Source organism: Silurus meridionalis, chromosome 3 (genome assembly GCF_014805685.1).
Source record: "Silurus meridionalis isolate SWU-2019-XX chromosome 3, ASM1480568v1, whole genome shotgun sequence".
Classification (NCBI taxonomy): Eukaryota; Metazoa; Chordata; class Actinopteri; order Siluriformes; family Siluridae; genus Silurus; species Silurus meridionalis.
Window position 1 is genome coordinate 24,141,820 of NC_060886.1, and position 16,759 is coordinate 24,158,578.

The window sequence follows — 16,759 nt, forward strand, 5'->3', positions numbered from 1 at the left end:
ATATATATATATATATATATATATATATATATATATATATATATATATATATAAAGCTAAATAAAGTCCTGCTCTTGTTGATGTATTATTTATTTACAACACACCAAACTTTAATTATCTGTAAGCTGTAATTCAGTGTTTAGTGACCTCAAACAGAATCTTTGCAGAAGAATTGTATATATTTAGTATTCATTCACTGTATCAGAACATCAGACCAAATACCCTCTAACCATGAACAAAGTCAAAAAAGACAATGTTAGAAATATAATATTAAAACTATAAAATGTCAGAATCTAACTCGAAGTAAAATGAACTAAATCACTGTTTACCGAAAAGCAAAAACCTACAATAGAGTTAAAATTTCCCAAAGCTGAAGGAGAAAGGAAAAGCATCTCCAGCCCCTCCTGACCCACCCGAGCTGGGCTGAGGGCTTTTAGAGCTAAAAGAAAACGCAAAGTCTTCCTCTGTACGATTCTCCGATTCGTCGAACAGAAATCCTGCTAAAGTGAAGAAAACATTCATCTCATATGTTCATGTTATAAAAGAAAAAATGGCATGTGTTTAAAACAATCTTGCCTGGTAGATTAGATTCAGGAGACGTCTAGAACAGATATTAAAAAAACAAATCGAAAAGGTTGTTAATGAGAATAAAGTAGTAAGCATGAAAAAGAAACAACAATTTATGACAATCTTATGAATTATGGATGTCATTTTATGTTTGAACTTTAATTAATGTAACTCTTATATGTTCACACATTTTATGGAGATATTCCTCACTGATATTGGAATCTACAGAATATATATTGAAGCCTATATTATGAAACGTAGAAATTCGGAATCATAACACAAAAGGATTTGTGTAGACATAAGCATCTGTTACTTGCTGTGCGTACCTTGCTGAAATAAGAGCTGGAGAACATGAAAGATGACTCCTAGAAAACACACAGGTAAACGCTGTCAGATAACACGCAACTCATTTAACTATTGCTTTTGTTTTGTCTTTTGACTTTTTTTTAAACCTAACCTCATGCTGGCTCGGTTCCACTTCGAAGTTGCAGTCGAAGCCTGAGAATGTAGGAGTGTTTGGTCCAGAGTTCAAGGAGAAAACGAACGATGGGGTGTCTCTACCCTCCTTCTGCCCCTGAGATGAACTCTGGCTGCTACTGCACATGTGATATGGAAGTAGTTACAATGTGTAGCTACTGCCATGTTAGATTACCTCATAAATCAATTCTACCTACAGTTATTTTAACTGTAACAGTTATGCTGTCATTTTACAGGTGTTCAAACCTTTATTACAGTTAAAGAAATAGGCCAGATTAATGAGCACAATTATACCACATATTACTTTACATATTAACCTACTTGAGTTTTAGACACAATGCTTTATACATAGACTGCCTGGTAATCAGACTCATAGTGGATTCAATTGTGAGAACACTGGGTGTGTGAGGGGAATATATTTGGGATGGGACACCTATGCACCAAAGAGGACTTTACTGCAACACGCATAAACATACTGGCTTTTTTGTTTATGGGTGATGAAAGGAAACTCTTTACAGACTGTAATCCAAACTCAAACTGATGCCTCAAGCTGTGGGGCAGCTGCATCAAATGATCTTTCATTACATTTAGAAAGAAAAAAAAAAAAGGAAACCGCTCATAAGCTGCTTCTAAACTGGCAGCTAGCTGTAGTTTGAAATCCTTTGCAATAGGGAAAGTGTTCTAATTGAGATTTGAACAGTATGGACACGTCCTATACTTGAGAAGTCCTATCATATTTGGTATTTACGAATACAGATCTAAAAGTTTGTTTCGGAGGTACTGTACGTTTGACTAAATGTTGGCGTAATCGGCACTGATGGGACGTGTTCGGCTCGCTCGTTACCACACTCGTCCGCGGTAGCCTCTGCACATTCCTTCTGCTCCTCAGCCTGCATCATCTCCTCCAGCACATCAGACCCACAGGAGGTGTTCATATTCATGTCCTGCTTACAAATCAAAAAAAAAAAAAACACGGCAGATTGTTGTGCACACAAAACCAACACCACGAAACAACACAGCTGGGCTAATGACAGTATAAAAGTATTTTTCTTCGGTTTGAAACTGGAAATTGTTGCTCCATCAGTATTTGGATAAGAAGTGCTCTGTAAAATGTATACATGGTGAATACACCATGCTCCATGCCACAAAAGGTTGGGAGCGCTTTAAAATCAGCCTTACCACTTCGACCGTGTGTTCTTGTGCATTCTGCTCTGCTCCTTGCCTTGGTTCTGAAAGATAAACTTGTATAAACATAAAAATGTATGTGACAAGCATATAAAAAATAAAATATTTCTAACCATTACCACCTCTTATTTCAGAGTTTGTCCATAAGCTGCTACCAGTTACACCCACTTCACATGAATTTGACTCATCACTACCATCTGCCTGGTCCTGATTTTTCTCCAAACACTTCTCATCCTGCTCTATTTGAATATCCTCTTGCTCTGTTTTGGTAGCCTAGATGAGAAAATATAGATGACTAAAACAACCTTTGAACCTCCGCTTCTAAATAATAATCTTCCATTTAGTTTGGTTGGATATCCATATGCTGAGAGAAAAGAGCGCCAGATTGTAATGGCGATTAAATCTGTTCAAATCTTGAATGAACCCCCATCTTTAATGATCTGATCACGAATGGGCTGCCAAAATGAGACTCGTTTACACCTGGCATTCTGAACACGCCTCCAGTGTACACGTGTGATCGGATTTCACTTGCACGAGGGGCGTTATACGTGCTAATTACTGCCGTCTTGTGCTGCCTTCCACTGAACAGGCATGTTTCGAGCATTTGAAATGTGTGGTCTGCTTACAAAACTGAAAAAAGGAGGATTCAAATATGCTAAGAAAAGAGGGATTACACTACCTGTGCTTCAGGATCGGCTTCAGACCGAGTGTCACCTTCGGGTGGCGCCGCTTGTTGTTCGTTTCGTTCAATGGGTTTCTGAACACTTGGAAAACATTCATGGCTAGAATGAAAATGACACTTTTTTTTTTTTTTACTATAAACATCAGTAAACTGCAGTAAATATACATTTACCTGTAACAGGTGTCTTTGTCCACTGTACAAAAAACAAAATTACAAAAAAAAATTGGGAGATTATTGAATATTGAATAAATATATATATCTGGATATCTGGCTGATGAATTACCTTGAAGAGCTTTCAGCACTTTCTCTTTTGCTATTATTTCATCTTCTGTCGCTCGGATTCTTTTTTCAATTTCTTCATTCTCGGAATGGATCTTTAGGAGCTTGGTGGCCAGAGGATTCCGCAAATACTCCTCTTTATGCTGCTGAAATATTTTCCAGTAGTTTTCCATTCTTTCCTGGAACATCTTCCTTCAGGGGAAAGCGAGCATGTTTGTGATGATCCACAGAGCTAACAGTATTGTAAAAAATTAACAAAGTTGAAATGTTAAAATGAATTTCATACATGTCTTGATTATAGCTTTCCTGCCTTCTTTCAAGCTCAGCTTCCAGCATCTTCTCATACTGAAGCAGGAGATCACTTGTTCCACGTAGACTGAGAATGGCAAATTGAGAGGGTTTTCCTTTTTCATGTGGATGAAATGGGTTTTTTTGTTTGTTTGTTTTTTTAAACACTCGACAAAAATAACATACAGTCTAGAAGTGCTCAAAGATATGGACACTGGATGATAAGTGAAAGGTTTTGGCTTTGAACATACCTTATCACGATGTCTTTGCAGCATTTCACCGTGTTCTCCTTTTGCTGAATGTCCTCCTCCAGTTTCTTTATGGCCTTATGAGATTCTTCAATGCATTTCCCCTTTTCTTGTATGTTCACTCTATACACTGTAGTAAGCAGTTCAAGCAGGAACAAGTTCAAAACTATGATTATTAATATTTACAGTAAGCTAAACTATGAGTGGAATACTCACTTTGAATTTGTTGTGTCAGATCATCTTTCTTCTGATCTAATTCTCGAGTCTCTAAAGCTGTTCAAATATAAAATTGTGCCATGTCAATTTATGAAGTGAGGCCTGTGTTTTCAGGAATCCCTGATGTGTTAAAGTAGTTTCCGGTATAATAGTTCATTATTTACAACTTGCACTCTGACCATCACAATCTGTATGTGCTTTTGGAACATATTGGAGGATTACTTTTTTTTACAGTTACTTTCAAGACCAGTATCCCCATATCGATACCAATACCATCATTATTAATATTAAATAAACAACAGTGCACTGGACTTCTTATTTGCATTATTCACATAATACTTTTACATTCCTTTCTTCTTCATAGGTTTTCGGAAAGAAACAAGAGAATGTTGATATTTTTTCACTTGAGCATGTTTCTTCTTTCACTGATCACTGCTTTTGAAGGAGCCGCAAAAGAAGAAATAGTTCCTACCAAGTTATGTCAATATTAAACTCATGGTTTAGGAAAATCCCAGGTAGAATCGATATTTTAACATGATGCATGCAGACACTTGCACATGTGCCCTTTATGTAATGTTCAGTAAATGGGTCTGTTTGTTCTAGTCATCTTGTGCTGATGTTTTTTATAGCGCCTTGATTCTGAAGGAACATTGTTTTATTTTAGAAACAAAATCAGAAATAGCTTTATTACCAAGTATGTTTGCAAACACAAGGAATTTGACTTACATAGGAATTACACAGTATAGAGGTGGAATATAACCGAATATTAGAAAAACTGACAATTAAATAATGCACCATATACAAAAGTAGAAATATTGTTTAAATCATTGTACAGATTATGTTTTTTACTGTGTACTACACTGTATATCAGGGGTCTCCAATCACCAGGCCACGTACCGGTACTGGGCCATGGATTATTCGGTACCGGGCCACCCAGAAAGAATAAAAACCTTTTGCATTTATTTCACAAAAGACCACTTTTGATGATGCCAATATCCCGCACTTGTTTCAGATGTAGGTTTTTTCTTTTTTATGCGTTGATAAATGAAGCTTCCACTGATGTTATGGTCGGTTGAGTTACAGTTTCGTTAAAAATGTAATAATTCAATTCATATTTAAATCATATAATATGTATAATAGTAATATAATTGGCACATTGTTGTATTAGTTATGTGCATATCCCCACATCCTCCTGGTTCATGTAAAAATTGTCTTGCATGAAACTGGCTTGTGGTTCAAAAACACAGAATCGATCCTCTTGATTGAAAGTATCCATATTTAAAGATTGAACCACTTCATCCCTAATGATGAATAGAAGACCATAATCATGCACTGATCTTAACCAAGAAGGCTTGGCTTTTGTGTTCAGTTGGGGCTCTGTGCAGGAGCAAATCATGTCTTCATGCACGTTGTTATGGATAGTTAGATAGTTAAATAAAACTTATAATATTACAGGGACAAATGAAGACGTATTACACATCTGAGTGCTTTCAAATGTGTGGAAAGTTTGTGGAAGACAAACATAGAGTATGGGTGTGATGGTCTGATGTCCACCTTCTTCTGGCTATATAATGTGTTTCAAATTACTCTACAATCTCCTTTATGTTAATACAGTTTATAGTTTTTTTTGTTTTACAAAGTCAACATTCAGATGTCAGGTCAAACTTTACAATTGAGCTTACAGACTCACCTAACTGCAGCAAAAGGTTGTCCAAATTCACCAAACCGGACTGATCATCCATTCTGGTCTAAAAAAAGAAATGAAATCGGCGATAATTCTATTTACTCATTTGTTTCATTTTAAATATGACTATATTATAATATTATCACAGGAAGAAGTTTGTGCACCTCTACACCTCTGTGAGAAATTAGCACGCTAGCTCTTGTGCTCTATATCATCTACCTGTCTTGCTAGCGCGTTATATTTTATATAAAACCTGTTTACGTCACTTCTCACCATTTTTTCGAAACAGTGATATCGACATTCGTGAAAATATCTCACCTGTAGTTATAAATGGTGTTCTTCCAATTATCTACAATGCAGTTATGTTTTTTTTTTTTTTTTTTTAGTTGCTAACGGTCTTCCCTCACCGGAAGCTCACGTGCTAATCCTCGCGCGCACCCTCAATTTTGTATATAATCAGTGGGAAGTCAAAAATTCATTACTGCACTTGAGTGGGTTTTTCATGTATCAGTACTTTGCTTCACTATTTATTTTTCGGCAACTCATGACATTTTTACACAAATATCTGTACTTTCTACTTCTTACATTTCCAAACCAGACTCGTTACTTTAATTGTAATATATTTGGTGACATGATTTTTATTTGATAATAAAATAAAATGTATTTTAAAATCTCCATACCCCCCCTGTCCTTTACATCTGCCTCTTTTACCCCAACCACCTGCATGTCTTCCCTCACCACATCCATAAACCTCCTCCTTGGCCTTCCTCTTCCTCCTTCCTGGTGGCTCCATCCTCAGCATTCTCCTACCCATATAACCCATGTCCCTCCTCTGCACATGTCCAAACCATCTCACCTTGTCTCCAAAACGTCCTACATGCGCTATCCCTCTAATAAACTCATTTCTAATCCTGTCCATCCTCCTCACTTCCAATGAAAACCTCAACATCTTCAGCTCTGCTACCTCCAGCTCCACCTCCTGTCTTTTAGTCAATGCCACATCTCTAAACCATACAACATGCAGATACTCTTCTATCACAAATCACTCCTGCCACTCTTCTCCACCCACTCCACCCTGCCTGCACTCTTTTCTTCACCTCTCTAACACACTCTCCATTACTTTGCACTGTTGATCCCAGGTACCTGAACTCCTCCACCTTCTTCACTTCTTCTCCCTGCAACCGCACCACTCCACTGCCCTACATCTCATTCGCACACATGTACTCTTTCTTACTCCTACTGACTTTCATTCCCCTTCTCTCCAGCACATATCTCCACCTCTTCAGGCTCTTCTCAACCCACTCCCTACTCTCACCACAAATAACAGTATCATCCGCAAACATCATGGTCCACGGAGACTCCTGTCTGACCTCGTCCACCAACCTGTCCATCACCACTGCAAATAGAAAAGGGCTCAGAGCCGATCCTTGATGCAATCCAACCTCCACTTTAAACCAGTCTGTTGTTCCTAATGCACACTTCACTGCTCTCACACTGTCTCATACATGTTCTGCACCACCCTCACATACTTCTCTGACACACCTGATTTCCTCAAATAATATAAATAAATAAATATAAAAGAGGCGGAATTAAAACCTACAGCGCAACACACGTTTATCCACAACGTTTTTTTTTTAACTCAGATATAATACAATTAATTAACTTTTTTTCCTTATCTTTTTCTTATCAAATCAGCACTAAAATCTGCCATGATGCGCACAATGCACCTTTTGGGCGCATTTTTTTGATCGTACAGATAAAAGCAACAAATCATTTGAATCTGTAAATGGTCTACTTTCATTTTTATACACATAATAACAACAAAACGTTGTGATTTTGTAAAATAAAGTAAACAGACAGGGGGCGCTCTCTGTCGTCTCTGTCACCTCTTTTCACAGACACATCAATAAAACAACCTGAATTTCAATAACTACTTGCATCACAGTCATAATAAATATATAAATAAAAAGCTCGAAATTTCTACTTTTAAATAAAAAAAATCGAACACAAATATTGTATAATAATGTAATCCGTATGAAAGTTAGAAGAGGTAAAGTTTCTCCGCTATCACCTCATTAACCGTCCGTATGAAAACATTGCAAAGGTTAATTTTGGTGTCCAAATGGTTTACGTAATTTAAAACACAATAATTACTTTAAAACATTTACAGGAATATTTTGTGTTCATGCTTTATGTTTAGTATGGTTTCACTAATAATAAACATACATTTGCATAAAGCATCAATATTTGTCTATGCCTATGTTGATTAGAGTATTAAAAACTTGGAAAGTATTCATTTAAAATACATTTAGAACTGATAAAAATGTCCGATTAAGTTGCGATTAATCGTGAGTTAACTCATGATATTCATGTGATTAATCGGGATTAAATCTTTTAATCGATTGACAGCACTAATAATAATATGATGTAAGCTCCATTCACCAGCATGACACTAAAACAGGCTGTAATTATGTTTACTTTTTATTTAAATACATATCAGAGACTAAACTTATTTACTTTAACTTTAGTGAAAAAGGATAGTCTGTACTTTAACTTTTAAAACATTTAAAACATAATTTTATGTACTTGTACTTGAGTAAAGGATGTGTGTACTTTTGCCACCTCTGTATTTCATATACAAAATATCATAATCATTTAGTAATAAAATAACAATAATAGTACATTATGGTTATCTGCACTCAAAAAATATACTAATAATAATAATGAAGAAATAAATAAAATAATAAGAAAGGAAATAGCTTCACTTCACAGAAAACATAATCGTCCTAAACGCTGCCATACTTTCTCAATAGGGACACTACTCTAAGTGTGAAACAATGTATTTTGTGCCCTAAGTAGGGCACCTTGTTTTGAAAAAGGAGTTATTTGGAATTCGTTTCCGTTCCAATCGGGTGTGACAGCGGTTGGGAAAATCCGTGGGCGTGGTTAAATCTGAGCTGGGATAAAGTCGAATTCTATTGGCTGGGATCTGATTTTCGCCGGATCAGGGGCGGGGTTAGGTGTGAGACTGTGCTGGAGCAGAGGCGCATCTGCATGGCGGTGAATCGATTCATCAGAAATGAAGTAATATCAAAGGCTGGATCTGCTTCTTATAACCGAAATCGTGCTGGCGTGTGTATGCGGGTAAGACTAATCGTGTTTTGGTGCTGTTGTTTTGGAGTTGTTCGGGTTTAGTGTTGGGTGTGCAGTGGATCAGAGATTCTGGGGTGTGATTAAGCAGGGGGATCAGCTGGAAGAGAAAAACACACCACACCAAGCGGCTTTTCTGTACAAAAATCACCGAAATGCAAGATGTTTTTGCAGTACACACATGCGCATTAAGCATGTTACACTGTGCTTATGTACAGATCCTGTATTCTGCTGCTTTCTTTGTTCCTTCTCTACTGTCGCTTTTTTGCATTGGAAACAATAGATGATGAAGCTCCATTAGACGGAAAAGGGAGTAGACACACACACACACACACACACACACACACACACACACAAACTTCCATTACGCTGTATTAAGCTTAATGCATCTGCAGACACACTCCCAATAATACATTTCTAGCATATTTTCATTTTGTTTTATTTTTGTTATTTCTAATGCCATGATTCTGCACACCCAAATATTACGCTGCATACTGCACATAAACTAATTTGTACTCAGGGTCGTTGCACATTCTTACATACACTGCCACTGCCTTTCTTTATTACAACTCCAAGAAAGTTGGGACACTTTGTAAAATGTAACTGGAAACAGAATGCAATGATTTGCAAATTTCTTATTTTAGGTTTTAGAGCAACATATGCTTCTATTCATAAGGCATCATTTTCAGGAAAGGCCTTGCATATTCATACTGCATTTATTACAACAACATGGCTTTGTAGTAGAGGAGTTTGGGTGCTGAACTGGTCTGCCTGCAGTCCAGACCTTTAACTATTTGAAAACATCTGGTGCATCATTTAACAAAAAATATGACGAAGAAGACCCAGGACTGTTAAGCAGCTACAATTCTTTATCAGCCACATATGGGACAACATTCTTCCCCCAACTAGTCTCCTTGGTTTTATAAATGTATACAATTGTTGTTAAAAGTGTTGCAGCCATCAAATTCAATTACCTTATTTTTTACTTAAAATGTAACATTTCAGAAGAGTAACTATTTGAGATGTTTTTTATGTTCTATTGTGGATTAAAAATGGGTTTATGAGACTTCAAAATCATTGCATTCTTTTTATATATATATATATATATATATATATATATATATATATATATATATATATATATATATATATATATATATTACACAGAGTCCCACCTTTTTTGGGTGTTATATTGCTACTATGTAGTACTACTGTATGTAAGACTGTATAAGACTGTAGAAAGATCATTACTTATAAACTTATACTCCAGTACTCATGTTAGTTCTCTCTCCAGTGTTCTGTATTGTTGAAAGATTTATGATCAAACTCTTGATGTCACCCAAATGAGGATGGGTTCCCCTTTTGAGTCTGGTTCCTCTCAAGGTTTCTTTCTAATTACATCTAAGAAAGTTTTTTCCTTGCCACAGTCACCACGGCTGCTCATCAGGGATAAATACACATCATTCACCTTAACTGTTAAATTCTGTAAAGCTGCTTTGAGACAATGTCTGTTGTGAAAAGCGCTATAGAAATAAACTTGACTTGACTTGACTTACTATTTATATCTACTTTATATTTATACACACACTCCCACAGCTACTCATCAGACACATTTAAACATCCCAACTTGTAATCTATTTTGTACAGTTAATCTGCACAGAATTCACAGTCTTTAAATATTTTGGAGGGCTAATTATACCTGCATTTTGTATTCATTTCTGAGGTATATTGTAAGTTTATTGTGTCTTGTGAACTGTTAATTAAATCTATCAACTTATCTATATCTCTGTATACCTATCTATCTATTGAGAAATTAATCTAAAAGCAGATTGTGACACATGATTATGAATTATTACATTATACAGGCATAGAACAGTAAATCCAAGCAGCACTGAGTGTATTGAGATTTTCAGTATGAGTATATATTGAATAACAGTCCTGGGATGGCCACAGGACAGTCTTTATAATTACAGCAACAGTCTCTACAAGTAGACAGTATGTATTTAAAGGCTATCTTTAAGAAAAGTTAATACTTGGACTGTATAAATCTTTACAATATAAAAGTGGAATCATCTACAACAGCACACTGTGAGTCATAAAGGCAGAACTCTCCAAGCGGAAAAAAAACATTGGGATTGGTTCAAACATATTCCAGAGGGCGAGAGAACCAGTAGAAGTGTGTCATGTTCAGCTATCAGCATCACATTTACAGTTACTTTAGTTAATTTAATTTGCATTATACTGTAAAAAATATGTTCCTCGTTATGATTTCTCTATTGAAAGTTGTAGCTGATCATCACACACAAACTGTATCCACAAAGTACACAGTTGTATAGAATCTTCCTAAGAACTAAGACACTCAAACCTGTTCTAGCACTACAATGCCCCTGTACACAAACCGAGCAAAAGAAGTGTCCTACAAGGAGCCCTCACCTCAGCCCCACCTTTTAATTAACTGGAGCATAAACCGCACCCCAGATCTCCTCAACCAACATCATTTTCTGATCTCACTAACGCTATTGTATCTAAATAAACCAGAATCAACACAGCCATAATCCAGAATCTAGTGGAAAGCTTTTTCAGAAGTGTGGAGATTATTATAACAGCAAATGGTGCATAAATCTTGAATGGGATGTAAAGCAAGTAAATATAGTTATAATTTTTAGGTGTCCACAAACGTTTGACCAGTTAGTTTGTAACTAGCTACTGAGTGTTAGGTGGGATACGGGAATAGCCCGAGCTCAATGCTACACTCTGCACCCCTGCATCATTCTAATTTTATTGTGATAATGTTCCAGGTGTACTTTCTAACATTTTTTATTTTGGTTTTCTTTCTTTGTATTTTTAATTTTAAAATTAAAAAAATTAAATGTTTTTAAATTATATGTATGTACAAATGCCTTTACTAAATTGTGTTTTCCAAAAGAGCACCAACCCATGTCTTCTTGGGTTCATGTTTCTTTCATAGGGTGACCATGCATGAAACTGAACAGCAGGCTGCCTGAGGCAATTCTCTTCCCTGCATACATCCGTTACAGCCGAGGTTTGTTAACACACAGGAGTGACTCGACATTGCAGCATGGAGCAGGTGGAGCAGTCAGGATCAGAGAGCCCTCAGCCGTCATCCATACAGTCAGACACATCTACAGCTCCAGCGGAGGAAGGAAACAGTGGAACAAGCACCCGCAGGAAGCGCAGGAAGAGAGAGCCACGGCCCGAATCCATCATTGTGTATCGTTCTGACACTGAGAGAACTGATGGAGACGAACGAAGTGGAGATGTGGAAGTCACAGAGAGGAGTTCTGAGGAAGGGGCTAAATTTCTTGCAACCCCAACAGGGGAAGGTAAAAGCATGTGTAAAAGTATTTGACATATTTTTCACACATTGTTTCTGTAAAACAGGATATATAATTTGATATCATTAGAATTTATCTTTATTATATAGACAGTAACATATTTATAATTAAAACATATCAAATTTAATATCTATACTTAGGATAAAATACAGATAAGCATTAAAATAAATCATAACATGATTTCCAGTTAAGAGCTTCAGCCATCGACAAAACATATAATCCGATCCGATAATCCAAACATATATTCTTTTCAGTATGGATTAAAAACAAAACAGGAAAGAAAAACTTCCAAGGCTAGAGTTTTCTAGTTGAAACTTAAAAACATATGGCTTTTTTCAGTACCTGCATGGGAATAAATGAAAACTTTTTACTTTTTTTTCTATTTTGTAACTGCAGGCTCACATCAATAAGAATAAAAATGTAATTAATTGTTAGTATATATTTCCTACAATCAGTAAATGCATGAGATTTGCCATGTTAGATTTCTGGCTATCATTAAATGTTGTGAGGTTTTGTAAATGTATTATAGTAAATAATAATCAATGATAAAATATAATTATAGTGATTTATTTGTATTGGTTCTAAAACTATATCTATTTCTGATCTCAGAATAGACAGAAATCCCTAATTTGCATATTATTTTAATGAAATATAATTAAGAAGATTTGATCATCACAGATGGTTCCGTAGGCTGGAATATGGCATTGAACAAATATACCTGTCTCAAAGCAAAACGCATTACAACTATATAATAACAATTAATATAAGTATGGAATAACTTAACTATAGCACTGATTATAGTTTTTTCCCAAACAAGTTTCTTTTTTTTTTTTTTTCATGTTTGTGGCATATTTACCATTGAAGTCTCTATAAGTTGATATCGAAACAACTATGTATTTCTATGCATCCAATAATACAACCACTGTCACATGATTGTCGGCAGCTGCTCTTATAGAAAATAATTAAAAACCAATTTAACAATACTGTGGTATAATTTGTCCCACTAATGCTGTTTTCTCACTCTATTTCCAGGCGGTTGGAATCTGCCTCCAGACAGCCGCTATGTGACATTAACCGGCACCATCACACGTGGTAAGAAGAAAGGTCAGGTGGTGGACATTCACGTCACACTAACAGAGAAGGAGCTCCGTGAAATGGCCAAGTCCAAAGAGCGTCTGGATGCAGAGTGTGAAGCAGCAGGAGGAGGGAAGCGCATGTGTGGTTTTGGCTTAGACCAGGGTCCTCATGTGGTGCTGTGGAGTCTCTCATGTGCTCCTTTTATCTTCCTGCTCTCGTTCATCACCTCATTTTACTATGGCACACTCACCTGGTATAACGTGTTCCTGGTGTACAATGAGGAGCGGACGTTCTGGCACAAAATCACAGTGTGCCCTTTTCTCATCATTTCCTATCCACTGATCATCATGGCTGTGTCATTGTCTTTAGGGGTGTACTCGGCAGTGGTGCAAGTATCCTGGGTGTTCAGTGAGTGGTGGTTCTCAGTGCGGGATCTAGAAAAGGGATTCTGTGGCTGGGCCTGTGGGAAGCTGGGCCTTGAGGACTGCTCTCCATATAGCATTGTAGAATTACTTGACTCGGACACGATTTCTGGCAGTCTGCAGGGGAAAGGTCCTGGCGAGAGTGTGCAGACTTCCTCAGTGTAAGTGCCGGACTAATTCTGGTAAATTGGGTTTTGAATAAAAACCTTTCCTGGAATCACATCTGAATGGTGCTCCTGAAACAGCATTCCACATAATCACTGCTATCTGATATCATTAGTTTGTGTTTCTGACTTTTCCTCAATTTTTTGTCCTGAATACATCTGTCAGCTGAATACATCTGTAGCTGGGTATACTGAAGTTACAAACTACATGGTGTACCAAAAATCTTCTTATAAAGGGTTTCATTAATGCCTGCACCAGTGCGGTTTTGCCTGCATCAGTGGATGTTCATGGAAATTTCCAGACAAAAGAAACAACACCCGTGTACACAGGCTAAATAGAGAGCAACACAAACACTAAAGAGGTTCTCCTTAATAGTTTCAGGGTTTTCAACTGACTGAAATTGACTAAAGCTTAACAATAATTAATAGTATTTTGGGGGGGTTTAGGTCAAATTTGTAAAATATTTACTGCGCTAGCAAGTACTTGGCTAACATTAGTTACTGATAGGCTAAGCTAACATTAGTAACAGGTTCACTTGGCTAACTTTTGTAATGTTTTCGCTTAGGTCTAGCTTATATTAGCTTACAGATAGAAACTAACTAAATCATATGAAAAATGTTTGAAAATTCTCCAGAAATTAACAGTTGAAGCTGATTCTTTCTTTATTCCAAAATGTAAGAAAAGGAAAACGCCCAGTTTCCAAAACACTCTGTAAACATGTTGCACAGTACTTCACTGTGCCCAGTACACTCCTATGTTCAGTCAAATGTTAATAAGAATACAAATTACCCACTCCTGAGGCTTTATTTGGGGTAACAGTATCCCACTGATGATATCAGATGGCAGTGTCAGGGTGAAATATTGTATCAAAAATAATAAAGTGGCATGAATCTAGTAACATGCCCTACTTGAAATAGTGCTCACTGACTATATCTGTGCTGGTAGATTAGTCCTAGTTGTATTATTTGAGAGTGATTACATAGAGTATAGGGGTCTTTTTACTGCTTGTGAAATGTAGCCATGTCAGTATACACCATGTACACATCCAATGCTTATGAATGAGCTAAGGAGTTTATGTGAAATACTTTATTTGGCTTTATTTGGCCATTTTGTTCACAGGCTCCTGGTTAAATCCTTATTCAAGATCATTTGTCATTCCTTCTTTTTCACAGGCAATTTAAATTTCTTTCCCCTTTTTTAATATATTTATGCTATTTATTTTTACTGTATTTATTTGAATAGATGGTCTGGATAATTAACAGTTGTTTCCAGGAGAGCTTTTCAAAGCCTGCTGTTGAAAAAAAAAAAAAAAAAATATATATATATATATATATATATATATATATATATATATATATATATATATATATATATATATTAAAATTGTTTCCTCAACCTTCATTTAAGCCTTGTGCTTAAATATTATTGCTCGTCACCTCGATAAAGAATATTGCTCAGCAGTTTTTTAGTTTTTTTAATGACTGGTGATAATGTATTTAAAATGTTATTCAATTCTGCTTTTTTGCACAGATTGATTTTCCTAGTGCAAAATGATGTCTTTTTGCCTTTTTTTTAAATGCTAATTATTAAAGATATGAAGGTATGAGTTACACTCATGGTATTACATACAATATAAATTGTTTTTAATAATGTATCATGAGAAAAAAAAAGGTTATTATTGTCATCAGTTTTCTGGAAATTGTGCATGTGTTCAACGCATAAAATATAAACCAACTAAAGTGAAATAAAATTCATACCTTTGCATAAAATACACAATGTGGCTCTTCACTGTATTTGAATCACATCGAATGACTGTAATGACTGTATCCTTTTCACACATCTAGTCCTAGATCTGATTCTAAATGGCTTTCTTGGGGGGGTTTCATGGAACATGAGGTCATGCATAACAAAACAAGCCATGAATGTATACGTGATTTGCCCATGAAGACAGGGGCTGTGGTGCTGTTAGCATGTAGCTATGTGTAGCCTACACATTTGCTTTTACATATTATACTATTCAAAGCTTTTAGTGACCCCATTTTTGTAATGCAAATTTTATTATAGATGTTTATTTTATGATCACTGCATTAGTTTGCCTTCATTTGTATGTCACTAAATAAAAATCCAAGTGTGACTGATTCCAGAGAAGATCTGAGGAAGATTCTCCAAGATGTTTATTAAAACTTGCCAGCCAAGTTCCAAATTATACCTGAGATTGTATTACATTTTAATAAAGCAAAGTCATAATGGTCATAATGCTGTTTCAAACAGATTTTTATAATCCTGAATTCATTCTTTTTTTACAGCAGTTCTTTGCATGTGACTAAGCCTTTTGCATGATGCTGTATTTTGAAATCCCTAGTATGATTCCATATTTTGTTCTTGGTTTACAGATAGTAGTTCTGAGACTAGAAATCTATTCTACTTGATTTACTAAATACCTGATAGTGATCATTGTTGTTAGAGTTTTGTGTTTGTGTTATTTAAGAGCGGTCCAGAGGCATGGCACATAGAATTGCTGTTTCACATTTCCAGGTTTCCTGAACCATGGGGATTCCCCTGCATTCCCCTGTGTTTCACCCACCGCCGCAAAAATGCCAGTGAGTGCAGCGGCTACACTAAATTGCCCTTCGTTGTGTATACATGTGTCCCTGTCCCTTTCTTCTCTTTAGATCTGCCTTATTCATCCCAACACCCTACCTCTGGATAGAGTTCTCTTTAATTGGAGACCACATTGTGCATCTGGGGATGGTTTCACATTAACAAACCTAAAGATCCAGAGTTACCGAAGGACTATGAGGATGGATTTGGACTGTGATTAGTGTCAACAGTTTGCTACAATGGCCTCAAACCGCAGTTTGCATGAACAGTTCTGCATTTAAGCACTGAACCGCACACCTCAGCAATGATGGAACTGTAATGAATGGAAATATAGTGGCACCCAGATGAGGATGGGTTCCTTT

At 36.2% G+C, this 16,759-nt stretch overlaps 2 protein-coding genes across 2 annotated transcripts; one reads left to right on the top strand and one right to left on the bottom strand.

Moving 5' to 3' along the window:
- Window positions 1-72: 72 nt before the first annotated feature.
- On the bottom strand, window positions 73-6,511 carry LOC124382823 (protein SIX6OS1). Its single transcript, XM_046845093.1, has 15 exons — window positions 6,483-6,511; window positions 5,633-5,690; window positions 3,943-3,999; window positions 3,730-3,856; window positions 3,477-3,566; window positions 3,195-3,382; window positions 3,083-3,104; window positions 2,909-3,011; window positions 2,352-2,502; window positions 2,224-2,273; window positions 1,831-1,991; window positions 1,025-1,163; window positions 894-932; window positions 577-601; window positions 73-500 (listed from the first exon to the last, which is right to left on the bottom strand). Exons 2-15 carry the CDS (start codon window positions 5,682-5,684, stop codon window positions 355-357), a joined length of 1,350 nt encoding a protein of 449 aa, XP_046701049.1. The 5' UTR covers window positions 5,685-5,690; window positions 6,483-6,511; the 3' UTR covers window positions 73-354.
- Window positions 6,512-8,646: 2,135 nt separating this feature from the next.
- On the top strand, window positions 8,647-15,112 carry tmem169b (transmembrane protein 169b). The gene is made up of 3 exons (XM_046841209.1): window positions 8,647-8,770; window positions 11,745-12,120; window positions 13,165-15,112. Exons 2-3 carry the CDS (start codon window positions 11,856-11,858, stop codon window positions 13,794-13,796), a joined length of 897 nt encoding a protein of 298 aa, XP_046697165.1. The 5' UTR covers window positions 8,647-8,770; window positions 11,745-11,855; the 3' UTR covers window positions 13,797-15,112.
- The last annotated feature ends 1,647 nt before the right edge of the window (window positions 15,113-16,759 follow it).

Coding starts and splice junctions, on each gene's coding strand:
- LOC124382823 (XM_046845093.1), bottom strand. CDS start 5,684: ATGGATGATCAGTCCGGTTTGGTGAATTTGGACAACCTTTTGCTGCAG. Junction 2,274..2,351: donor GACAAACTCTGAAATAAGAG/GTGGTAATGGTT, acceptor TTTATCTTTCAG/AACCAAGGCAAGGAGCAGAG. Junction 933..1,024: donor TGGAACCGAGCCAGCATGAG/GTTAGGTTTAAA, acceptor TGTGTTTTCTAG/GAGTCATCTTTCATGTTCTC.
- tmem169b (XM_046841209.1), top strand. CDS start 11,856: ATGGAGCAGGTGGAGCAGTCAGGATCAGAGAGCCCTCAGCCGTCATCC. Junction 12,121..13,164: donor TGCAACCCCAACAGGGGAAG/GTAAAAGCATGT, acceptor CTCTATTTCCAG/GCGGTTGGAATCTGCCTCCA.